The 27,470-nt window shown below is 44.1% G+C and overlaps 1 protein-coding gene across 1 annotated transcript; it reads right to left on the bottom strand.

Moving 5' to 3' along the window:
* Positions 1-1,048: 1,048 nt before the first annotated feature.
* Positions 1,049-26,433, bottom strand: si:ch1073-184j22.1 (erythroferrone). Its single transcript, XM_046322186.1, has 8 exons — positions 25,180-26,433; positions 24,779-24,895; positions 21,717-21,831; positions 5,079-5,206; positions 4,634-4,745; positions 1,841-1,922; positions 1,647-1,722; positions 1,049-1,338 (listed from the first exon to the last, which is right to left on the bottom strand). The coding sequence occupies exons 1-8, from the start codon at positions 25,339-25,341 to the stop codon at positions 1,240-1,242; spliced, it is 891 nt and encodes a 296-aa protein (XP_046178142.1). The 5' UTR covers positions 25,342-26,433; the 3' UTR covers positions 1,049-1,239.
* Positions 26,434-27,470: the final 1,037 nt, after the last annotated feature.

Genomic DNA, 27,470 nt, shown 5'->3' with positions numbered 1-27,470 from the left:
TGTCGCTGTGCGACTGCTTCTTCCGCGACATCTTCGTCGCGTCCATCCTGTCTTCCATGTCTCCTGTGTTAAGCCCTTTCTTCGCACCCCGTTCGTCTTCCCTCCCCCTCCCGTCCTTGTCGAGAGCGCACCTATTTACAAGGTACATAAGATCATGGACATGCGTTCTCGGGGACGGGGTCACCAATACCTAGTGGATTGGGAGGGTTACGGTCCTGAGGAGAGGAGTTGGGTTCCGTCTCGGGACGTGCTGGACCGTTCACTCATCGATGATTTCCTCCGTTGCCGCCAGGATTCCTCCTCGAGTGCGCCAGGAGGCGCTCGGTGTGAGTGGGGGGTACTGTCATGTTTGTCATTTATTATCATGTCTTGTCCCTGTGCTCCCCATGCTATTCGTTTCCCTCTGCTGGTCTTATTTGGTTCTTTCCCTCTTTCTATCCCTCTCTCTCCCCCTCCCTCTCTCACTCTCTCGCTCTCTCTTCTCTCTATCGTTCCGTTCCTGCTCCCAGCTGTTCCTATTCCCTAATCATCATTTAGTCTTCCCACACCTGTTCCCGATCCTTTCCCCTGATTAGAGTCCCTGTGATCCGTTCCTGTCCCGTCGGTTCCTTGTATTGTATTCACCATGCTGTGATTGCGTTTCGCCCTGTCCTGTCGTGTTTTTGCCGTGATTGTGTATCGCCCTGTCCTGTCGTGTTTTTGCCTTCATCAGATGCTGCGTGTGAGCAGGTGTCTCTGTCGACTACGGCCTGCGCCTACCCGAAGCGACCTGCAGTCTGTGGCCGCTTCTCCAGTTGTTTCCCTCTACAAGTCTAGAGGATTTCTGTTATTCCGTTTTGGACTTAAATAAACTCTGTTTCTGTTAAGTCGCTTTTGGGTCCTCTTTCACCTGCTTAATTGAAATGCATTCCTGGTGACTTCCTCATGAAGCTGGTTTAGAGAATGCCAAGGGTGTGCAAAGCTGTCATCAAGGCAAAGTGTGGCTACTTTGAACAATCTCAAATATAAAATACATTTTAATTTGTTTTAACACTTTTTTGGTTACTACATGATTCCATGCGTGCTATTTCATAGTTTTGATGTCTTCACTATTATTCTACAATGTAGAAAATATTTAGAAATAAGGAAAAACCCTTGAATGATTAGGTGTGTCCAAACTTCTGACCGGTACTGTACGTGGTTTAATATGTTTGTTCATTTCAGTCTATGGGTGTGTGTGTATCATTTGTTTTACTGTGTTCACACTCCCAGGAGTATCCCGGAAAATAAAGTATCCCGGAGGACTGTGAGTGCTGAGCCTGTTCCGTTGTCGACGAAAATGGACACATACTCCCCCGCCTGCAAGCCAGAACAGAAAGGGTTAAAGACCATCAGTCACTCCGCACTCTACTCTCAATCCTTTCACCAAGAGCAGTGTTTATGCTCATCTATCACTCTGACTGCCAGTATCATTCCTGGCAAACAAGGTAATTGCACATAATTGTCAAAGTATATGTCTTTATCTGGAGATGAGAGTGTTGATAGGAGTGTGTGCAGATATCAGATTGTTGTGAATGGGTGGCCATATACATGTTTAACTCAATACTGTGTTTGTGTGTGCGTGAACGTGTAATAATACCCTGTGTGTGCGAGAGAGAGTATATTACCTGTATGTAAAGGGTTCCTGTCAGTAAGACGCTGAAGACTCCTGAACTACCCACCCCTGTCACCGAATCCAGAGACCTGGAACATTCAGAGGCATAGCTCAGGAAAAACAGGCAGGAACAACTGGCAATGATTGAATACATCTCTGTGTGTGTGTGTGTGTTGCGTGTGTGTGTGTGTGTGTACTAGTACTCACACATTGCTCTGGCATAGGGACTCAATGCAGATGGAAGCCTTCACACTATCCTTCATCCTGGCTTGTGACCTCTCATTGGGCTCTGAGAACACACACACACACACACACACACACACACACACACACACACACACACACACACACACACACACACACACACACACACACACACACACACACACACACACACACACACACACACACACACACACACACACACACACACACACACAGGTCAGTGGCAACCCATCATTCAGGGCAGGTGGGGCCTGTTTTGCTTATTATTTTGGCAATAATACATGTCACATATTAGTTTGCAAACAATGTTTAAAAAAAATGTAATTGAGTTAATAAAGTTGCATACACACATGGTCTCCTGTTTTGCTTTTTTGGGTAAGACAAGTGTGTCAGGGTAAATGCAAGTGTCTCAGCCTAGCCGAGTGCTTTCTGTGGTGGTGGGGCGAGCCAGCAGAAAATACAGTGTTGCGTCTGATTGGCTCAGTTTTCTGTCATGATTGGCTCAGTTTTTGGTCACTCATGGGACAGTACGTCATCCCCAATTCTAAGGTCAGAGCTCAAATATTTTATCCCCTTGGGTTCTGCCATAGAGTTATATTAGATGTGCCCATCCAAGAAGGCTCAAGGTCATTGGCCACAGATAGAATGATATCAAATCACGTTATATTTACAGTAGCTTGGATTGGACTGATCATGTCAACATCTTACTTTCAAAGTCTTAGCAAAGCAGTCATCAAATCAAAGTTTATTTGTCACTTGCATCGAATACAACAGGTGTAGTAGACCTTACAGTGAAATTCTTACTTACAGGCTCTAACCAATCGTGCGAAAAAAAGGTGCGTGTGTGTGTATGTGTGTGTGTAGGTAAGTAATGAAATAAAAAGACAGTAAAAAGCCATTTGAAAATGTACATGTAGGTATGGTTAAAGTGACTATGCATATATGATGAACAGAGAGTAGCAGTAGCGTTAAAAGAGGGGTTGGCGGGTGGTGGGACACAATGCAGATAGCCCGGTTAACCCGGTTAGCCCGGTCATCAGTTGTCATGAAGTCGACAATTGACTGGCAAATCCTTGTCATATGAAGAGAAATTATAGATAAAACGTATCGGTCCTCATCGGCCATTGTACATAAAGATTACACAACAAGTTTGAAAATCGCAAATTCAACAATGAGTCGTTTGGAAGGAATCAGTGGCTAACTGCAAGCGTTGCAAAGAAACCACTAAGGTTAGCCTGCTATTCAATGCCAGACATTGAGGACACGTTTGATGACAAAATATGCCAACTTAGGACCGCTGCGCCACCTTCACAAGTTGAGTCCAAAAATGTATTGTATGCTGTTGCATAAATGATGTAATACGCAAGGGAGAAATGTATACTGTAGCTAAGAAAGTAATACTTAGTGTATGTTGTGTAGGAAGCTGTTAGTAGCTCATGTGCCTCACCCTAATCATTTGGTGTATTTTCACCAACGCGGTATTGTAAACACATCGTGGCCCAGTGTTTGCTTGTTTGGCCACTTTTTTTTGTACAGCTTTGACAGTGCTACTGATAGTAGTTGTGGGGCTTGTGGTGCTTGGCGTCAAATAGTGTTATATGATGTGCATTTCTTTTTGACACGCAAAGACCCAAATGGCATTCAATGTGCCTCACCCTAATAATTATGTTCTATTTTCACCTCTTAATTTTGCCTACTGTTCTAAATTGGTGGTGCACAAATAGCCTATAACCTGTTTTAGAGAAATGTAATCATTGAATATTGTAAGAGCTTCCATTGTCTGTTTATATGCCCCATTTATTTATCCTACAGTTCTGACTTGGTGTACAGGGAGTAAGAACAGCCCATGTTCTGAATTCTGTCGCTGTACATTTCAAAGTGCTGAACAACTAGTTATATTGACTACGTCCGTCCTAGCTCATTAATGTCTTCATCGAAGTTACGGATTATGCCATAGTTTGTACATCTCAATTGTCACTAGATACCACATTTGTTTAAGCAAGTCTGCCATATCAGCTATGTTTTTATGTGTAGTTGTTTTGCTGCCATGCATCCCACTTCTTTTTCTTTTTTCCCTTCACCAAGATTTGCTAAAATGGCCACTGACAAAGGCATACACATTGCAGTGGTGGTATGGGGTGGTTTCCCTTTGGGTGGACTTTCTGAAGAAAGACCCCACCCCTGTTCCTCAGAACTGGCCAGGCCTTATCTTCTCAACATCTGACACTGATTGGCCAGGGCAGTGCCTAGGCCACTTCTGATTGGTGTAAGCCAATGACACACCCAAAACATTCAAACCGTTTTTTGCCTTGCTGCCATCTTCACTTCTTTACTTGGCCTCTTGCAGGCAAAAAAATAAGGTCAGATATATTTCTAGGTTACAAGGGAAAAGCTACTTAGAGAAAAATATATACTGTACATTGCTATGGAGTTATTGTAATGTTGATTTGTATTTGATCTGTTGTGGAGATTTCTTTTGTATGGTTTCCCATCGTTTTTCTTCTTTCCTGATAGTCTCCTCTCTCCATCTATCCATCCCCCTCTCTCACTCCCTAGCCACTCCCCAGCTCCTATCTTCCTAATTTTCTTGTCTAACCACTTTTCTACCCCTCGTTATATCTCTGTTTTCTATCTATTTGTCCTCCTCCCTCTTGAACCTCTTCCTCTTGCTCCCTCTTTTTTTGTGTTATGGGAATCAATTCAGCCCCAATGTACTGCAAACCCCCCCACCACCATAATTTATCACTTTGGTATGGGCCGGTGTGGAAGTCTCACCTATGAGAAGGCTGGCGGTGAGTTGGTAGAACCCGGAGACGGGAGCCGTGTAGCGGCCACTGCTAGAGTTGAAGCCCGGGCCCCTCTGGAGGCTCTGCTCAGTGTCCGAGATCTGGAGGAGTGAAACAGGGAGACAAAGGTCAATGGTCAAGTGATACTGCCTTGAATAAATATAAACCATTTAACCTTGGTCGTATTTGGCCATTTTTCCCCATGCTTTTGAGGGATAGAAGGTGTTCTAATATCTGATGATGTAATATTACTGTGCATGTGTGTGCACGTGCATGAGTTTATTGTAGCGTGTGTCTACTCATGCAGTTGAAGGCCTGGGGCTCCAGTGAGTTGTGTCTGTAACCATATGCATGTGTGCTTGTGAGTGTGTGCCTGCGTTGGCATATTTATGCATGTTTGAGTGTGTGTGTGTGTGTGTGAGCGATTCACTCACACTGCTGAATGGCTGCAGCTCTAGCAGACTGCGGCGTGGCACGGTGAGGGGGTGGTGTAGGCGGCAGTGGAAGGCGGTGGCCACACGGGGAGGCCGCTCACAGAGCAGACAGGGTCCACCAGCCATCTCTGAGGTAGAGGGAGAGAGTTCCTGTGATCAGTTTACCTATTTCTTTCTTTTCAAGAGAGACAGAGACAGATTCCCCCTCAGTTCATTAGTGCACTGTATAGGGAATAGGGTGCTATTTGAGACGCACACAGAGACTATTCATGGCTTTCACCTACCCAGCCAAAGCAGATCAATGACTGGATAGGTGAACACCTTCAAGGAAGGAAAGAAGGAAAGGATGCATTGTCAAAGTATTTGAAAAATACATTTAGATTAGGTTGGTACTGTGTGAGTTTTCTGTAATGGCAAGAGGAGGGGAGATGAGTGAGATTCATGTGGATTGAGGGAGTGAGGGAGTGAGTGTCAGAATAATCAAAAAGGTTGTGAAGTGAAAGACAGAATTGTTTTTGTGTTGTTTATATTCTTAAAGAATATATGTTTGAGTTTTGGTGTGTGAGAGGTGCCGTCTTACATTGCTTTTTGAATTAAGAATCTGAGAGTGCCGTGGGCATGCCTAATATAAATATATTTGAGATTGATCTGTGTGGATGTTTGCAAATCAGTGGCATACTGCAGTTTCATGAGCCCCACCCCCTTTAGCCTAGACTATGGGCCAAAAGAGAAGAATGTGCAGTTTCATGCTATTCTACACATTTTGCCATCAGGCTGAGAGAAAATGGTGCTTTTGTAAAGCTAATCTTCCGATAGCTAATCTTCCGATTATATATATAGTGTGTATATATATATATATATTTACATTAAATACATTATGCATTGTGAGTTGAATGCTGTAACACAGAATAAAACAATTAATACAAGTCCCATGATGGTAGTGAATGCCCATGACTGCTTATCACTTATTAACCATAAGTTATTCATATTACTTTACTTTAATAAAACATTTATTTTGTATATTAGATTTGTTTTATTTGATGACTTTATTATTTGATTCCAAGTCATCATCTCATCTCTAAAGAGATGTTGCCTATGCTGTCTGAATCTATCACTATTTTAGTAGTTCTTTAAAGTAAATAAGGCATACTTTTAATGACTGCTCAATACCAACTATCAATCACTTAGATGATGTATTTTCAGGTAGAGAAAACCTCAAAGAAACTGCTTTCTACGCATCCCCATCTTGATTACGCATTCTTCTGTCCCTTACGTAGCAGGCATAAAAGAAACAGACCGGACAAGTAGCTGCGCAATGGATTATGGCTGTTGTAATTAATTATCACATGTTGTGCACTAAACTATGTAGAACATCGGTCTGTTGGATACTACAACTCCCAACTGTTCAGGCATAATCTGGTTTAACTCTAGAGAAACTGCAGTGAAATGTGTGCATTGAGCTCACAGACAAAAACTGAATGAAATGGAATTAAAATAATTGAACTATCAATGTCTGTCAATTAGTTGTTTAAAAACTGAAAAATAACTGACATTTCGGTTAATCTGGTTTATCTCTAGAGAAACTGCAGTGAAATGTGTGCATTGAGCTCACAGACAAAAACTGAATGAAATGGAATTAAAATAATTGAACTATCAATGTCTGTCAATTAGTTGTTTAAAAACTGAAAAATAACTGACATTTCGGTTAATCGCTCAGCATAATCTCTTGCTATTCTATACATTTTGTCATGAGGCTGTGAGAATGTTTTTTTAAAGCTAATTTCCTGATATTCTACACATTTTGCAATGAGGCTGAGAGAAAATGTTGCCGTTTTAAAGCACATTTCCTGTAATTGTAAATATTTAAGGCCTGTTCATATGCTACCTGGAGGGAGGGGGGGACCTCTGAAAGGTCTGTGGGGGTGTGTGGTACACCAGTGGTGTGAATATATATTTGTTTGAATATCAGCAGTTTGTGTGTGAGTTTAAGTGTTAAAGAGTATGTTTTAGTTTGAGTGTCTGTAGCGTGTCTGCGAGAGTGTATGTACGGCGCCACCCTGCTCGGCTGTGTGAATAGAACTCTTTATGTTTTAGAGGGCTGTGAGAACAGCCTGCAGTTCCCGGAGAGCACAAACAGACCCGTGTCTACTCACATGGCAGCCTGCCAACTCTCATTCCACACACGGACAGTTATTACAAACACAGAAATGCCAACTGGAAACATATGCACATACCTCATACACACGTACTCAGGCACGAGCACACACACAAAGTAACAAAGACACACTAGCGAGTCTGGAGGAATCTGAGGAATTTTACGGCCCAGCCAAGTCACATCCACGTTCCGGAAAATTACCTCTATTAAGGGATCAGACCAGCCCACAATCAGACAAACAGCCTCCCAAGCATTTTATAGCCTACATTCACCCACATTGTTTAGAAAGACCAACTGTAACCAATACATAAAATGCAGTGGCTGTGCATTGTTATGCAGCAGGTACTGAGTTATGCTGTGTTTGTAGTGTGAATATACTGCAAACCGCAAAGTATGTATTCCATATATTGTTTTCAGCAATTGTAGTATCTTAGGGTTAGGACCCATATTAGATGACAGTTTTCAAGCTCTGGCTGCATTCGATAACCAAGAGTCATAATTCAATAATCCTGTTGCAAAAAAATAAACAATTGTGATCTCTGATTCAAACAACTAGCACTGTGGGTTCTGCTTTAGAGTCGGGTGTGGTTTTTTCTTCAATATCAAATGGATAGCTTCTTATGGATTTCATGGTCGAGTCCATTGTTATGAACGTTCTCAGTGGCCACTCCCAACTTTGGTGTCCACTAGTTTTAAACGGCTAGTGATGATTTCGTAGTTGCTTAAAAATAAGGATGTCATTGCTAAAAAAGACAAATAATTAATAGGTACCTCCTTGTCATCATTATGATGTCCTCAGATCAGTGGAAGATGGTGCCATTTATGATTAGGGAGGACTATCTTTTTATGTATTAGCATGGCCTTATTTCTATAAAAAAAATATTGGATGACTGTCATTCATATTCCATTCACACAGTTCAAATGTTTTAATTTGTCCTATACCCATCATGATGTTGCTACAACCTAGTCTATAAAAAAACGTGTGAACTAGGCCTTTGTTACTCCTCTATTAGCGGAGAAAAATACGCCTTAGTTGCAAAATGTCCTCCGGCTACACCATGTTGCTTCTCTAGATGATGCTGTTTGTATTTGTATTTATCCTGGATCCCCATTAACAGCAAAATTAAGGCAGTTATGCACATTTTAAAAACATTACAATACATTCACAACACACTGTGCTCCCAGGCCACTACTCCACCACTACCACATATCTACAATACCAAATCCATGTGCATGTGTGTGTACAGTGCTTATGTTATTGTGTGTGTGTGTGTGTATGCATGTGTCTATACCGATGGTTTAGTAGCACGTTTTCATCTTTCATTAAAGAAGTGTACAAATAACCACGCTGCATTTTGGTCCTCCTCTCCTTCCCAGGAAGAAAACCGTTACAGAATCACCCACCACAACAGGACCAAGCGGCGTGGTGACAGGCAGCGGCAGCAGGAGCAGCACAAGGAGGAATGGACATGGGATGATGTGTTGGACGGCAAGGGTTGCTACACATGGGAGGAGATCCTGGCGGGAAAGGATCGAGAGAGAGGAGCCAGCGATATGAGGGAACACGGTTGGCAAGGAATCCCGAGAGTCAGCCCCAAAAATTTCTTGGGGGGAGGCACGGCGAAGCCAGGTAGGAGTCCTGCGGAAACTTCCTGTGCTTACCTGGGGGCGAGAGAGACCGGGCAGGCACCGTGTTATGCTGTGGAGCGCATGGTGTCCCCAGTGAGGGTGCATAGCCCAGTGCGGTACATACCAGCAGCTCATATCGGCCGGGCTAGAGTGGACATCGATTCTGGTGTCATGAAGCCGGCTCTACGCATCTGGTCTCAGTGAGTCTCCGTGAGGCCGGCGTACATGGCACCAGCCTTACGCATGGTGTCCCCGGTTCGCCAGCACAGCCCAGTGCGGGCTATTCTACCTCCTTGCACAGGCAGGGCGACCGGGAGCATTCAACCGGGTAAGGTTGGGCAGGCTCGGTGCTCAAGAGCTCCAGTGCGCATGCACGGTCCGGTCTATCCAGTACCACCTCCATGCACCAGCCCTCCGGTGGCATTTCCCCGCACCAGGCTTCCTGTGCATGTCCTTGGCCCAGTACCACCAGTGCCGACACCACGTACCAGGCCTGCAGTGCGCCTCGCCTGTCCAGCGCTGTCAGAGCCTTCCTCTCAAGCGTCGCCTGAGCTGCCCGCCTGTCATGAGCCGCCAGAGTCTCCCGTCTGTCATGAACCGCCAGAGTCTCCAGTCTGCAAGGAGCCGCCAGAGCCGGCCAGGCAGCCAAGGTCTGCCAGAGCCGCCAGTCAGCCAGTAACAGCCAGAGCCGCGAGTCAGCCAGGATCCGCCAGAGCCGCCAGTCTGCCAGGATTCGCCAGAGCCGCCATTCAGCCAGGATTCGCCAGAGCCGCCATTCAGCCAGGATCCACAAGAGCCGCCATTCAGCCAGGATCCGCCAGAACCGCCATTTAGCCAGGATCCGCCAGAGCCGCCATTCAGCCAGGATCTGCCAGAGCCGTCAACCTGCCTGAGCTATCTCGTAGTCTTGGGCTACCTCTCAGTCCTGAGCTACCTATCAGTCCTGAGCAACCCCTCAGTCTTGAGCTACCCCTCAGTCCCGAGCTACCTCAGTCCCGAGCTACTTCAGTTCCGAGCGGCCCCTCAGTCCAGTGGGACCCTTTGTTAAGGTTACTAGGCCAAGGTCAGCGGCGAGAGTCGCCACTCAAGGGACGCTAAATAAGCGGATTAAGACTGTGTTGGAGTGGGGTCCACATCCCGCGCCAGAGCCGCCACCGTGGACAGACGCCCACCTAGACCCCCTCTATGGGTTTAGGTGTGCGGCCGGGAGTCCGCACCTTTGTGGGGGGGGGGGGGGGTACTGTCACGCCCTGGGGGGGGGGGGGGGGGGTACTGTCACGCCCTGGCCTTAGTATTCTGTTTTCTTTATTATGTTGGTTAGGCAAGGGTGTGACATGGGTGATTTATGTGTCTTGTTTTGTCTAGGGGTTTTGTAGTCTATGGGGTTGTGTTCAGTTGAGTGTTCTAGGTAAGTCTATGGTTGCCTGGAGTGATTCTCAATCAGAGGCAGGTGTTTATCGATGTCTCTGATTGGGAACCATATTTAGGCAGCCATATTCTTTAGGTATCTTGTGGGTGATTGTTCCGGTCTCTGTGTTTTGCACCAGTTAGGACTGTTTCAGTTTTTCCACGTTTTCTTATTTTGTATAGTGTTCACGTTTTCATCTTTCATTAAAGATGTGTATAAATAACCACTCTGCATTTTGGTCCTCCTCTCCTTCCCAGGAAGAAAACCGTTACATGGTTGTGTTGCTTCACAGTCCCCACTGTCCCATAAGGTGTATTTTTATTCGTTTTTTAAATCTAATTTTACTGCTTGCATCAGTTACTTGATGTGGAATAGAGTTCCATGTAGTCATGGCTCTATGTAGTACTGTGGAATAGAGTTCCATGTAGCCATGGCTCTATGTAGTACTGTGGAATAGAGTTCCATGTAGTCATGGCTCTATGTAGTACTGTGGAATAGAGTTCCATGTAGTCATGGCTCTATGTAGTGCTATATGCACCTCCCATAGTCTGTTCTGGACTTGGGGACTGTGAAGAGACCTCTGGTGGCATGTCTTGTGGGGTATGCATGGGTGTCTGAGCTGTGTGCCAGTAGTTTAGACAGACAGCTCGGTGCATTCAACATGTCAATGACTCTCATAAATGTGACCGATCGGCTCAAATCGGTCTTATGTAGAAACATTTGAAATTGTGTATTTTACATTTTACATTTTACAAAATGTAGAGACTCAGAGCTACAAAATTGCATATCATACACTACAGTTGAGGAACAATGGGAAAGCAATTTTGCTTTGAAAGTTGATAAACTTGTAAACTCACTTTTGAGAAAATGGCCTTTGAATTTTTTCGTACTACTACTGGAGAGCTCTTCTTTGTCTACACCCATTCAGCATTGTTCACACACTCTTCAGTTTTAGCCCCACCCATCTCTTTAAGGGTTGATCTGAGCGCTCTCTACTAACAACAGAAGTCAAGCTAACTTGCTAGCTACTTCCGGACAAATGACAGAACAGCTCACTGAACATTACTCACCCTAGCAGAGCTGGTTAAGCTGTTATGTTTTCCAGAGTGTGGGTGACTGCAACTGTGCTGTCAGATTGTCCATTCGGAAATTAAAAACGTGTCGTTCTCGGAGCGTTAACCTCTTGCTCCTACCTGGCACGCAGGCGTCCCATCTAGAGCTCTGGAAATGCAAATGCACTACGCTAAATGCTAATAGTATTAGTTAAAACTCAAACGTTCATTAAAATACACATGCAGGGTATTGAATTAAAGCTACACTCGTTGTGAATCCAGGCAACAAGTCAGATTTTTAAAATGCTTTTCGGCAAAAGCATGAGAAGCTATTATCTGATAGCATATAATACCCCAAAAGACCCGCAGGGGACGTAAACAAAATAATTAGCATAGTCGTCGCTACACAAACCGCACAAATAAAATATAAAACATTCATTACCTTTGACCATCTTCTTTGTTGGCACTCCTAGATGTCCCATAATCACTATTGGGTCTTTTTCGATTAAATCGGTCCATATATAGCCTAGATATCGATCTATGAAGACTGTGTGATAAACGGAAAAAAATAGCGTTTCATAACGTAACGTCATTTTTTAAAATTCAAAAAGTTGACGATAAACTTTCACAAAACACTTCGAAATACTTTTGTAATGTAACTTTAGGTATTAGTACATGTTAATAAGCGATACAATTCATCAGGAGGCGATGTAAATTCTATAGCTGTCCGTCTCAAAAAGATGTCTGGAGAGAGCTCGACCAAAACATCCGGTCGGAGACCGGAGGGAATCGGTTCCCTTGATTCGGTTTGACCAAGAATCAAAGCCGAATCAAATGACAAGACTCTAGACATTGTGTGGAAGCTGTAGGCACTGCAACCTCGGCCTCATGTAATTCGGTTCACTTTGAACAATTCCTGGAAGTAGCGCAAGGATATTTATTTCCATTTTCAGTGATCAGATTTTCTTGCACTTTTCAATGAAACGCACGTTCTGTTATAGTCACAGTCGTGATTTAACCAGTTTTATAAACGTCTGAGTGTTTTCTATCCACACATACTAATCATATGCATATACTATATTCCTGGCCTGAGTAGCAGGGCGCTGAAATGTTGCGCGATTTTTAACAGAATGTTCGAAAAAGTAGAGGGTCGACTGAAGAGGTTAATACATGATACATAAAAAAGCTGTGTTAGACAGAATTACCTACTGACCAGCTTAAATAGACAGAATTGTGGCAGACCAATCCAAACTCATCTCTCGGCATGTCCAGCCCATTCATTACTCAGCTAACCATGGCTAGTGGGAAGGTTGGTGTCTTTTTATGTGGCTAAACCAACTAGACTCGTGATTTAACAATTGTATTTGTATTTACAGATGGCATAACATTTTGTTATTAAGGCACATGAATGTTCACATGTTCGAGAAGGCATTTCTACCAAAAAATGCATTGTGATTCAAAATTTTTTACATTCAAACGGCTCTCCTGTGAAGTAGTGACCCGCCTTTAGGACCTGCCTTGTTGATAATCCTGTTAAGAAGGCAAAACAGCGCTTTATTATGGACAGACTTCTCTCCATTTTAGCTACTACTGCATCAAATGTTTTGACCATGACAGTTTAAAATCCAGGATTTCTCCAAGCAGTTTTGTCACCTCTAATTTCCCCATTATGTATTACAAGTTGAGGTTTAGTGATTTGTCCCAAATACAATGCTTTTAGTTTTAGAAATATTTAGGACTAATTCATTCCTTTCCACTGACTCTGAACTAACTGCAACTCTTTGTTAAGTGTAGAAGTCATATCAGTCGCTGTAGTAGCTGACGTGTACAGTGTTGAATCATCCGCATACATAGACACACTAACTACACATGTCGTTAGTAAAGATTGAAAAAGGTTAGAGGCCTAGACCGCTGCCCTGGGGAATTCCTGATTCTACCTAGATTATGTTGGAGAGGGTTCCATTTAAGAACACCCTCTGTAAGACAGGTAATTCTTAATCCACAATATAGCAGGGAGTGTAAAGCCATAAACACAAGTTTTTCCGGCAATAGACTATTATCGATCATGTCAAAAGCCACACTAAAGTCAAACAAAACATTCCCCACAATCATCCATTTCTCTCAGCCAGTCATTTGTGTAAGTTCTGTGCTTTTGAATGTCCTTCCCTAAAAACGTGCAATTTGTTTACTGTAAAATAACATTTTATCTAGGCAAACACAATTTTTTCCAAAAGTTCACCAAGGGTTGATAACAGGCTGATTGGTCGGCTATTTGAGCCAGTAAAGGGGGCTTTGCTATTCTTAGGTAGAGGAATGACTTTTGTTTCCCTACAGGCCTGGTTGCCACACACTTTCTTGTAGGCTTAAATTGAAGATGTGGCAACTAGGAGTGGCAATATCGTCCACTATTATCCTCAGTCATTTTTCATCCAAGTTGTCAGACCCCGGTGGCTTGTCATTGTTGATAGACAACAATGATTTTTCCTTATTCGGTCAGATATACTTGGATGTGTAGTGTCAGTGTTTGTTGCTGGCATGTCATGCCTAAATGTGCTAATCTTGCTAACGACTAAAGTAGTTGGTATATCAGTCGTTGAATTAGCCATCTGATTCAATGAATGATGGAGATGAGTTAGCCTTTTTTCCCAACATTTTATTTAAGGTGCTCCAAAATTTGAACTATTATTCTTTGTAATTTATCTTTCTTTCATAGTGTAGTTTCTTCTTTTTATACAGTTTAGTCACATGATTTCTCAGTTTGAAATATGTTTGCTAATCGGTTGTGCAGCCAGGCTTATTTGTCATTCCTTTTGCCTCATCCATCTCAAACATACAATTTTTCAATTCCTCATCAATCCACGGGGATTTAACAGCTTTTACAATCCTTTTCTTAATGGGTTTGTAATCATGTGCCTATGAACCAGATTTATACTGTTAGCACTCTGGTGGTTTGTCCTAGTAGGAAGTTCACTATGTGCAGCTCACCCTGCACTAACATACATACGTAGAAGTAGTAGAAGTAGATATGCTCATGTTATGTATGTTAGTGATGCAGTTTGTCCCGAAACAAAGCGTAGTAGATAGTAGATGCTCCTAGAGCACTGGGACTGTACATGTATTACTGTGGATAAAGATAAAGATAAAGATAAAGCTCCATTGGAAAACTCATGGGACTAACTTTGTTCGCTTGATGACAGTTTAGCAGTTTAGTTCAAATCTGTCAAGCAGGCTTCAACCTGTCTGTTAAGCAGGATTCCGGGACATAAAATAGCGGTCCTAGCTGTTAAAAGCTAATCCATGCTAATCCATGCAAAAACAAGTTCAGTATTTATAGTTAATGAATATTGGTTGTGTTTTAGTCAAAAATGACATGTTTTCAGCATACAGTTTTCAGCTGCGATGTTGAGGCTACTGTAGACCTTCATTGCAAAACAGTGTGTTTTAATCAGTTATTTGGTGACATGAATATATTTTGTATTTAGTAGAGCTTTATCTAAAAAACGATAACTTTTTGAATTTCACCCCCCAATTTTTTTTACACTGAATAGGCTGGTCCTCCCCTTCCTCTTCTGAGGAGCCTCCACTGCATCAGCCATATGCCTAAAGTATATCTATGCCGCCATTATCTAGCGACTATCGTCGTAGAAACCTAGCAATGCTAACACGCTCTTCACTTAATTTTAACTATGTAATATAATAATAATAATAATAATATATGCCATTTAGCAGACGCTTTTATCCAAAGCGACTTACAGTCATGTGTGCATACATTCTACGTATGGGTGGTCCCGGGAATCGAACCCACTAACCTGGCGTTACAAGCTATGTAACATTATACTTCTTCCAAAGTAAAACTGATGACATCATAATGCTGATTAAGGGTTTGCCTACTTTAGAAATGTCATCTTATTTCCAAGCAACACTTTACTATTAGGTATGCATTGCGTGGAGCCATATGCCAGTTTGGAGTCCGAGAACTTGTGCAACAGAGTTAAGAATGTAGCATAAGTCCACGCGACAGCTAGCTTGACATGTCACCGATGGAGCCATCCTTTTGAGTTGCTCAACCCCATGCAACGGAACAGCGTCTGGACATAAACACGACACGAAAAAAACACTACAGGGAACATCACATAGGAGCAACTATATATGCAGGGGCAGTCAACAAAGAGAGGTAGTCCAGGTGAGTCCAATGAGCACAGCTGCATGTAATGATGATAACAGGTGTGTATGATGACGGGTAGCCTGGCAACTTCGAGTGCAGGGAGGGGGAGCGGGGGCAGTGTTTAAACATATCGAGTGTTTACCGTGAATGTAGTCTCTGCTAAAGTGGAACATTGCCTTTAAATTTAAATCACAAGATAATGCTGAACTTCCGTGATGTGGATTGAACTAGGACTATGTTTTAGGGTAGGCTTAAAACAAATAATAAAAAATGACCCGCCTATGTGTCTTCAGAATCCATAGTATTCTTAATGCTTGTTAGACTATTGTCAAACAAGGGTATTCTAGTGGTTACAGCTGTGGACTAGTAACTGAAAGGTTGCAAGTTTGAATCCCAGAGCTGACAAGGTACAAAGCTATCGTTCTGCCTCTGAACAGGCAGTTAACCCACTGTTGTAAAGTGACTGTTCCACTGTTCCCAGGCCGTCATTGAAAATAAGAATGTGTTCTTAACTGACTTGCCTAGTTAAATAAAAGGTATAAAAAACATTTTTTTTTTTTTAAATTGTGAGCTGCCGGAAGCAGCGAGCTCTGTCTCAGGGCCTCATGTGTTTGCACCCAGTACTGGGCGATATCATGACCAGGCTGAGCCCACAAGTTAATTGCATTTATTTAAATCTTTTCCAGGAGTAAAACGAATAGTCTGATAATTTACACATCAAAGAAAAGTGTCTCAGCGCAACAGAATCATCTTTGGATAGGCTCAAATTAATAAATATTTTGACAGCATTGTGAAATGAAATATTAAATCCACACAATACAGGCTTTAAATCCACACCAAAGAACATAACTATAATGATAGGCTATGTATAATTTAACTATAAAATGTGGATGAGCATTTACACTGGATGAAAATTTACCATTCTATAGTAGGCCTTCATCTGTCATTCAATTGATGGCCCAAATCAGCTCATCAACTCAGGGAAACATAGTAGCCTATTATCGGTTATAACACCTTTTATTATTGTCACAGGTCAGGTTCTCCCTTGAGTGTACTACCTGAGGTTGCCACTGGAGAGCACCCTTGGGTTACTTCTGGTATCCAGGTGACCCTGATTGGGCTTATTGGGATCACCTGCTGGATGACTATTTAGGTTCCTCTGTGGACTGGGCCAGTTGCTCAGGTGTCATGTTTTGTTCAGTGTTTTCGTGTGCCCTTGCTTTGTTGTTTTGCTATGAAGACCTTAAGTAAATATTCTGGATGTACCCTTTACCTCTGTCTGCTGTGTTTCTCTGCACCTGGGTCTGAGTTTGTACGAGCACCATTGTCTGCAATCAGACATTTGTTTCAAATGGCAAAGCTTCACCCAGGAGATGAGGGTTTTTGATCATCCCATCAGTGGCTGGAACGCTGCTCAGACTCATTATGCTTCGGCAGGGCAGCCAGAGCATAGCTGATCACACCATTGACTTTCGGACGCTCGCAGCTGAAAGAGGTTGGAATGTAGAGGCACTTTACTCAGTCTTTCTGAACGGACTCAGCGAGGTTCTCAAGGACGAACTGGCTTCCCGGGACAACCCTGACACAACGGAGGAGCTTATCGTTCTGGCCATCTGGATTGACAACCAGCTTCGGGAAAGTCGTCATGAGAGGACGGAGGGGTACTGAGTTGGTTCCAGTGTTTCGGGCCCCACTAAGGGAGTCGACTCTTCATTTGTTCCACTGCCGTGTGCTGGGCCTGCTTATCCTATCATTAGGGTTCTCAATTCGGCAATGGTTCTCCTTCATATCCTTCAGAGGAGCTGATGCAATTGTGGAGGCAGCAGACTTTCCACTCTGGAGAGTCAGATAGTCTCCTGCGGCCGATACGGTACACACCTTGCTTCCGGCCAACCTGCGGTAGAACAATGAACAGTTGGACATTCCCGCTTTCATAGACTGTGGGGCTACCGGCTGTTTTCTGGATCGCACATTAGCTTGCCCACAGAGGCTGCCACTCACTAAGCTGGACACTCCATTGTCAGTCACTGTGCTGGATGGTCAACCCCTAGGGTCTGGGAAGGTGAAGCAACTCACCATGCCTATTCAGCTACGAGTTCTGCATGACCATATGGATCTTATCCAGTTACATCTGGTGGACTCTCCTGAGCTTCCCCTGGTTCTTGGACATCCATGGCTTTCCACCCATAATCCTACAATTGACTGGCCTTCAGGAAGAGTTCTGGGATGGAATCCTTCATGCCAGTTTACCTGCCATCAACTCTGACCACACCTTTCCAGCTCTGCTCGTCTGGAGACCTCCGCTCCTGTTCCTCTGGCTGGGAATGACAAGCCTGACCGTACCTCGGGACTCCTGGGATTTGGGGCAGGTCTCCAGAAAACAAAAGGCCAGCAAACTACCTCCTCACAGACCCTATGATTGTGCCATCAACCTCCTGTCCGGTACCACTCCTCCGAGAGGAGGGCTGTATTGTCTCTCAGGTCCAGAGACTGCAGCCACAAATTATTATATTGAGGAGGTGCTGGCGGCTGATTTTATTCGATTTTATTCATTTCACCTGCATGTGCGGGTTTTTCTTTGTTGGGAAGAAGGATGTGGGATTACGCCCCTGTATTGATTACCGGATTTAAATAACATTACCATCAAGAACCTTTACCCCTTCCCCTTATGTCATCAGATTTTGAGAGACACCAGGAAGCTACGGTTTTCTCTAAATTGTATTTACGGAATGCGTACAAGCTGGTGTGCATCAGACAGGGAGATGAGTGGAAGACAGTGTACAACACTCCTAATTGACATTATGGACTTACTAATGCTCCAGACATTTTCCAGGCCCTGGTAAATGATGTGCTGCGCGACATCCTTCCCCAGTTTGTGTTTGTGTACCTGGATGATGTCCTCATCTTCTCCAAGTCCATGGTTGAACATGTCCAACATGTCCGCCAGGTTCTCCAAAGACTCCTCGCTCATCACTTGTTTGTGAAGCCCGAAAAGTGTGAGTTTCACGTTCCTCAGATCTCCTTCCTGGGGTATATCATCAGGGCTGTATACTGATGGACTCCCAAAAGGTAGGAACGATGGTCAACTGGTCGCAAACCAGTCAAGCAAGTTCAGCGTTTTTGGGGTTTTGCTCATTTCTACCGGACATTTGTGAGAAACTTTAGTGCTGTGACAGCGCCATTGACAATGCTCACCAAGGGCTCGGCTGGGCATGTATGCTGGACCCTTGCTGCAGAGAAAGCGTTCTAGGACCTGAAACGTCGGTTTTCTTCTGCAACCATTCTTGTTCATGCGGATCCTTTTCTTACCTTGGTGATAGAGGTGTATGCCTCTGACGTTGGCGTGGGGGCGGTTCTGTCTCAGCGCTCGGTGAAAGACCTTAAGCTTTATCCCTGTGCCTTCTTCTCCAGGCGTCTCACTCCAGAGGAGAGTAACCATGATGTCGGCAATCGAGAGCTTCTTGCAGTCAAACTGGCTTTGGAGGAGAGGCGGCACTGGCTGGAGGGCTCAGAACATCCCTTTACGGTTTGGACTGACCACAAGAACCTGGCCTACATCCAGGAGGCTAAATGCTTTAACCCCTGAAAGGCTCGTTGGGCTCTCTTCTTCACTCGGTTTAGATTCACATTATCTTACCTTCCGGGGTCTAAGAAAGTGAAGCCGGATGCCCTTTCTTGCCAGTTCCCCAGCTCCAGTGAGGATCGGCCGTTTGAACCCAGGTAGCTCATCCCCGTGCCGGGGGGTCCTGGGGTATAGAGACTGTAGTGAGGGAGGCAAAAGGTAGGGAGGCAATTCCAGACAGCTGTCCACCTAACATACTTTTTGTTCCTCTTGGGGCACGGTCCAAGGTTCTTCAGTGGGCTCACTCGTCGCATCTCACCTCTCATCCAGGAGGGCAGCGAACACTGGAGTTTTTGAGAAGGAGGTTTTGGTGGCCCTCCGTGAAGGCGGACACTCGGACCTTTGTGGCTGCCTGTCCGACATGAGCCCGGAACAAGACTCCTCGTCAGGAGCCTCTGGGGTTTCTTCATCCGCTGCCAACACATTCTCAACCATGGTTCCATCTCTCTATGGATTTCAACACGGGCCTTCCATCCTCAGAGGGACACACGGTCATTCTGGTCGTTGTGGACTGCTTTTCCAAGGCGGCACATTTCATTCCGCTGACTAAACTCCCATCTGCCCGTGAAACTGCTCAGCTAGTTTTCCGCCTTCACAGTCTTCCTCTGGACATAGTCTCCGACCGGGGCCCCCTGTTTGCCTCCAGATTTTGGAGGGAATTTTCTACTCTTCTGGGGTCATCAGCCAGTCCTCAGGTTATCACCCTCAGTCCCATGGTCAAACTGAGCGGGTGAACTAGGATCTGGAGACCATCTTACGGTGCTGTGTGTCCCCCAACCCTGCCACTTGGGAGTCAGCACCTTCCCTGGGTGGAGTATGCACACAACACTTTCCAGTGTTCTGGCCTGTCATCATTCCAGGTGTTGTACGGTTGCCAGCCCCCCCTATTTCCAGATCAGGAGATTGAAGTGATGGTTCCGTCAGCTCAACGCCTCACCTCTCGTTCTGGACCTGGAAGAGGGCTTGGTCAGTGCTCCTGAGGTCCTCAGCTCGGGTTCAACAACAGTCCAACCGTCATCGCCGTCCGTGGTGTTCAGTCCTCTGGTTCTGGCCACTCGGCCTCCACCTCCGCCTCGCATGATAGCAGGACAGCCAGCCTACACGGTGTGATGCATCCTCTCCAGTCATTAGTTCCGGCGAGGGACTCAGTGTCTTTTGGACTGGGAGGGTTACGAGCCTGAGGAACGTTCCTTGGTCCCGGCCCGGGACATTTTGTACCCCGGATTAATTCAGGACTTCCGTAGACGCTCAGCTACCCCTGATGGAACGTCAGGAGCCATTCCCTGAGAGGGTAGGGGGGTCCTGTTACAGGTCAGGTTCTCCCTTGAGTGTACTACCTGAGGTTGCCACTGGAGAGCACCCTTGGGTTACTTCTGGTATCCAGGTGACCCTGATTGAGCTTATTGGGATCAGCTGCTGGATGACTATTTAGGTTCCTCTGTGGACTAGGCCATTTGCTCAGGTCTCATGTTTTGTTCAGTGTTTTCGTGTGCCCTTGCTTTGTTGTTTTGCTATGAAGACCTTAAGTAAATATTCTGGATGTACCCTTTACCTCTGTCTGCTGTGTTTCTCTGCACCTGTGTCCAAGTTCGTACTACCACCATTGTCACAATTACGTGACGATTAATAGGCTAACGTGTAGCCTACAGAATGTAGCCAATTGGAATATAATCAAATATGGGGCCTATCGCAACCACCGATTGCTCTAGATTATCGCCACCTGATGTCTCAATAAACCATCAATACGCTCTAATTTCCCCCGCACAGCTGATCTCAACTGTCACCGTTATTGGTCACCTCATTACCGCATCCTAAAATATTATATCGGTATTACCGTAGTCCTGCTTGCAACCAAAGTATTTTAAGATATGTTCATCCTCTGGTTTGGTATTGTAATTGGAACAACTGAGACCTTTTTGAACAGACTAATGGCGATGTATCTATTTGACAAGCATTCCATACATTAGAAACAAAGTATTTAATTGTTTACCACAGCAAACCTACTGTATGTACCCAACGTTTTGTATGAATGGAAACTCATGTTGGTGTTATCATTGTTCCCTATTTATTACATTTTACATTTTACATTTAAGTCATTTAGCAGAAAATTGGTGCATTCACCTTATGACATCCAGTGGAATAGCCACTTTACAATAGTGCATCTAAATCTTTTAAGGGGGGGGGTGAGAAGGATTACTTTATCCTATCCTAGGTATTCCTTAAAGAGGTGGGGTTTCAGGTGTCTCCGGAAGGTGGTGATTGAGTCCGCTGTCCTGGCGTCGTGAGGGAGTTTGTTCCACCATTTATGTTATCCCAAAGTGTCTGGCATGCTAATTTATTATCAAGATCGGGTTAAAATATCCCTGGACTGTCCATATTTGAAATGTGTAAATATATCAAGCCAATCTTTCAGTTCTTTGTGCCAGAAGGGCCAGAATCGACACGATAGGCCTGTAACCGCTAGACCACCCCAGGCCATGATTGAAGAAAATGTGAACCTTAGGATACACTTAACACTATGTCGTAGCCTAGTGGAGACCAATAACTGGTTGACATCCAGGTCTGTCCCTTAATTTCAGAGACTGCCATTGGTCTGTTCTTACGTACCTCTCAGCCGTAGCTGGAACTCCTGCATCAGCTCTTCCTGCTGAGGTAACAGGGGGGCCGGGGGGCCGGGGGGCCCTTGAGGGCCTGGAGGACCGGGGGGGCCCGGTAGACCATGCTACAGACAGAGACAAAAAAACAATTATGAAACCAGTCCTCGATGGTCAGTCCTCAAAGAGGGAATATCTTAGGGCTACATCTAAAACTGATTGGTTACAGTTATTCTCGATGGGAGGCAGCTACAGAGTTTATTGGTGATACGAGAAATCTAAGGGCTTCTACATCTAAAACTGATTGGTTACAGTTATTCTCGATGGGAGGCAGCTACAGAGCTTATTGGTGAGGATGGATCAGCAACATTGTAATTAATCCACAATACTAACCTACATGACAGAGTGAAAAGAAGGAAGCCTGTACAGAATAAAAATATTCCAGAACATGCATCTTGTTTGCAATAGGAAACAGCAGAGGGAACACCCCCCTATCCACATCGATGGAACAGTAGTGGAGAGGGTAGCAAGTTTTAAGTTCCTCGGCATACACATCACAGACAAACAGAATTGGTCCACTCACACTGACAGCGTCGTGAAGAAGGCGCAGCAGCGCCTCTTCAACCTCAGGAGGCTGAAGAAATTTGGCTTGTCACCAAAAGCACTCACAAACTTCTACAGATGCACAATCGAGAGCATCCTGGCGGGCTGTATCACCGCCTGGTACGGCAACTGCTCCGCCCACAACCGTAAGGCTCTCCAGAGGGTAATGAGGTCTGCACAACACATCACCGGGGGCAAACTACCTGCCCTCCAGGACACCTACACCACCCGATGTTACAGGAAGGCCATAAAGATCATCAAGGACATCAACCACCCAAACCACTGCCTGTTCACCCCGCTATCATCCAGAAGGCGAGGTCAGTACAGGTGCATCAAAGCTGGGACCGAGAGACTGAAAAACAGCTTCTATCTCAAGGCCATCAGACTGTTAAACAGCCACCACTAACATTGAGTGGCTGCTGCCAACACACTGTCATTGACACTGACCCAACTCCAGCCACTTTAATAATGGGAATTGATGGGAAATTATGTAAATATATCACTAGCCACTTTAAACAATGCTACCTTATATAATGTTACTTACCCTACATTATTCATCTCATATGCATACGTATATACTGTACTCTACATCATCGACTGCATCCTTATGTAATACATGTAAAACTAGCCACTTTAACTATGCCACTTTGTTTACTTTGTCTACACACTCATCTCATATGTATATACTGTACTCGATACCATCTACTGTATGCTGCTCTGTACCATCACTCATTCATATATCCTTATGTACATATTCTTTATCCCCTTACACTGTGTATAAGACAGTAGTTTTGGAATTGGTAGTTAGATTACTTGTTGGTTATCACTGCATTGTCGGAACTAGAAGCACAAGCATTTCGCTACACTCGCATTAACATCTGCTAACGATGTGTATGTGACAAATAAAATTTGATTTGATTTGATTTAGTCAATAAGGCATGAAAGTAAAACTGTAGAAGATGTAGCAAAGAAATTAACTTTATGTCCTGAATACAAAGCTTTATTTTTGGGGCAAATCCAACACAACACATCACTGAGTAGAACTCTTCATATTTTAAAGCATGGTCATCAGCAAGGACTAGGGAGTTTTTTTTAGGATTAAAAGAATAAAGCTAAGCACAGGCTAAATCCTAAAGGAAAACCTGGTTCAGTCTGCTTTACAACAGACACTGGGAGAAAAATTCACCTTTCAGCAGGACAGCAACCTAAAACACAAGGCCAAATATACACTAAAGTTGCTTACCAAGATGACTATAAATGTTCCTGAGTGGCATTAGTTACAGTTTTGACTTAAATCGTCTTGAAAATCTATGGCTGAAAATGGCTGTCTAGCAATGATCAACAACCAACTTGGCAGAGCTTGAAGTCTTGTAAAAAATAATAATGGGCAAATATTGTACAATCCAGTTGTGCAAAGCTCTTAGTGACTGTCAGCTGTAATCACTGCCAAAGGGGATCCAAACATGTATTGACTCAGGGGTGTGAATACTTATGTACATTTTATATTTCTGTATTTCATTTTTCATGGATTTGTTAACATTTCTAAAAACATGTTTTCACTTTGTCATTATGGGGTAACTCAACAAAATGTGGAATAAGTCAAGGGGTATGAATACTTTCTGAAGGCATTGTAATATACTGAACAAAAATATAAACGCAACATGTAAAGTGTTGGACCCATGTTTCAGGAACTGAAATAAAATAAATGTTCCATACCCACAAAAAACGTTTACATTCCCGTTTGTGAGCATTTCTTCTTTGGCACGATAATCCATCCACAGGTGTGGCATATCAAGAAGCTGATTAAACAGCATGATCATTCCACAGGTGCACCTTGTGCTGGGGACGATAATTAAAATGTGCACTTTTATCACACAACACGATGCAACAGACTTCTCAAGTTGAGGTAGTGTGCAATTGGCGTGCTGACTGCAGGAATGTCCACCAGAGCTGTTGCCAGAGAATTTAATGTTTATTTCTCTACCATAAGCCTCCTCCAATTTCATTTTAGAGAATTTGGCAGTATGTCCTCACAACCGCAGAACACATGTAATCTCGCCAGCCCAGGACCTCCACATCTGGCTTCTTCACCTGCGGGATCGTTTGAGACCAGCCACCCGTACAGCTGATGAAACTAAGGAGTTTTTCTGTCTTTAATAAAGTATTTTGTGGGGAAAAACTCATTCTGATTGGCTGGGCCTGGCCCTCCCAGGCCCACCCATAGCTGCGCCGCTGCCCAGTCATGTGAAGTCCATAGATTAGGGCCTAATTCATTTATTTCAATTGACCGATTTCCTTATATGAACTGTAACTCAGTAAAATCTTTGCATGTTGTGTTTCTGTTTTTGTTCAGTACTTATATAAGCCAGAATGTGAATGTACCTGTGTTAGCTAGCTTGTACCTGTGTTAGCTAGGCTTGTATTAGCCTACTGTGTAGATCTGTGTGGGTTTCCATTTGTACATCTACTCACCTTAGATGCCCTCTTTGGGGGCTTGGTCTTCTTGTTCTCTCCTTTGTTGGAGTTGTGTCTGAAGACGAGCCAGGAGTTACGAGGACTGACGATGGCCACATCTGAGGAGACAGTCTCCTGCAATTACAATGAGTTACTACTACCATGAATGTTGAAAAATATCCCCTTAAACCTTACGGACTGTAACCACTTGGTCCTCACACTGAACATCAATATCATAATATTTACCATCGCAATTATATATGACTCACAACCTTATACCCATCATAACAGTCATTCATCAAGTCAGACACATACTGCCATTTGGAGAGAGAAAAAACATGTTTAACTGTTAATGTGCGATTATGTGTGTACATGTGAGAGACGTATTGCTAACGGTGTGTGTGAAAATAGAGACGTACCGGGCTCTCCGTACTGCCAGTGTTATTCTCTCCCTGGTTCTCCTGACTCTTTTCGCTCTGTGCAGCACAAAAAGTCACCAGCAGCACCATTAGGAGGGGCAGCAGCAGGAGCCCTCGTACCCTGCTTAAGGTTCCCCTGCCCTGGGCCATATGGAGCAGCATGGTGGGGAAGGGCTGATGGTGCTCCTTCCAGGGACACAGCTCTTCAGCTCGCCTGTCTTAGGCACCCATACTACGGAGATGATAGATCCTCAATACAGTTGCTCTGGTTTGCTTCTGGTTAATGGTAATAGGATTGTAGTCAAAGAAGAAGAATCACCGGCCTTCAGTTCTGTGGTAATTATTTTGGGGGGTTAAGTTGGCAGTATAGTTCCTCAGGTTAGTTTTCGAAGAGTTCCTGCTCCTGTGGAGGCCCCGTGATGCCACTATGTTGCGTTTTGTCTGTCTATGTCACTCTGTGCGTAGTAATACCAACCCATATGACGCTTTAATGTCTCTCCATGGCTCTTTATCTTCTTTGTTTCTCTCCGTTTCTGTTGATATAAACGTTTTGATTTCAGCGTGTCGAATACTTACTGCATATGTTGCATGCAAACTTGTTTGAGAAATTCGGTGTGTGTGGTATAGCCAATGTGTGAGACATAAATACTGTGTGTGTGGCACAGGCAGGTTTTCTGTCTTTGAATGTGTGTATGTGCGTAACAATTTTACTCTGTGTGTGGTATTGGCACAGTGGGTGGTATTAATTCTCTTCTTTTGCCCTCCTCTGTCTAGCCACTCTTTTTCCCTTACTCGTTCACTGCCCTGTACTCTCCCTTCCTTTGCTCCCTCTCACTGTCTGTCTTTCTCTCCCTCTCTTCGCAATAGCAGTTGTTCCTTTGGTTGTCGGTTTAATTAGGGTGTCCTGTTCCCAGATAGATTTCCAACTTGTCTTGACTTCAATCCATATTCCTTGGGCTCAACACGCTGCTCCAGTGTAATGGCTGTGTTTGGACGGATTCTGTTTGTAGATCTTTCTCTCTCCAAAGCGATTTTTTTAAAATCTTCGTCTTGTTGAAGACTCCTCCTCCTCCCTCCCTCCTTAGTGGGCTCCTCCTTCACTCTCACTCTATCAGCCTCTTGATCTTGAGCTGTCACTCTTTCCAGCTGCAGCCCTGTTCCCCTTGTCTGCCCAGAGTCATTCTGTCTCTCTTTATCTCGCTCCCTCCTCCCCGTGTTCTTTCCCTGTCTCCGTTCTTTGTTTGTGGTCTCTTTCATTCCCTCCCTCTCTGAATCATTTTCCCTTCTCTGCTGCAAGTTCTCCAGCACTGACTTACATGGCTTCCCACATGTCATTATTTTTTGCTGGGTCCTAGTGCCAACAAGGTAGTCTTTACTCCTTGACCCTGACCCAAGGACGTGGAATTGAATTTATTACATCCTTAAGAGTCAGACAAATGAAATACATTTTTATTATGGTGAACCTGGAGTTGTCAAAGTGAGAGAGTTCGGCCGAATCCACTTTATTGGTCTTATTCACAAATTTGTCTCTGGTTAAAAATAAATCAACATTTACAGACCATATTGACATAAATGACAACACACGGTTACACAGACCAATCGAGCCATTGACAACACAAGCTATAACATCTGGCGATATGGAGGATCAATGCAAAAAGGAAGGGGGAAAGTGAGGGAGACAGAAGAAGAGGGAGAGACACACAGCAGAGATATGAGAGGGGAGTGGTCTAACATTTGGTCAATGTTGCCAAGATGATGACATTTGTCAGGAAAGTTGGTGCATGAGAGCGAGCACTCCAGATGATGAAATGTTATTTTGAAGTTGAGTGTACCGTTTCAGTGGAAATGTATCTCTCTCGCAGCGGGGGGTTAAATTGCGGGGAGATTACCGTTTTGTTGCTACTGCAGTAATGACAGCTGCTGTACAGTACAGGCACAGATAGAACACAGAGCTAATTATACAAATCTTTGCTACGGTGTATCAAAATAAATTCTCTGGGAAAAAATATACGTCAGCATTTAAACTAAGCCAGAAGTGTTTATACATATGTTTTTTATACTGCCTACACTTCATGCTAGCTGGGTGTTTATACAGATGTTTTTTTATACTGCCTACACTTCATGCTAGCTAGGTGTTTATACAGATGTTTTTTATACTGCCTACACTTCATGCTAGCTAGGTGTTTATACAGATGTTTTTTATACTGCCTACACTTCATGCTAGCTAGGTGTTTATACAGATGTTTTTTATACTGCCTACACTTCATGCTAGCTAGGTGTTTATACAGATG

This window comes from Oncorhynchus gorbuscha, linkage group LG22 (genome assembly GCF_021184085.1).
Source record: "Oncorhynchus gorbuscha isolate QuinsamMale2020 ecotype Even-year linkage group LG22, OgorEven_v1.0, whole genome shotgun sequence".
Taxonomy (NCBI): domain Eukaryota; kingdom Metazoa; phylum Chordata; class Actinopteri; order Salmoniformes; family Salmonidae; genus Oncorhynchus; species Oncorhynchus gorbuscha.
The sequence above is the reverse complement of the archived record's forward strand: the minus strand, read 5'-3'. Positions and strand labels throughout refer to the sequence as shown.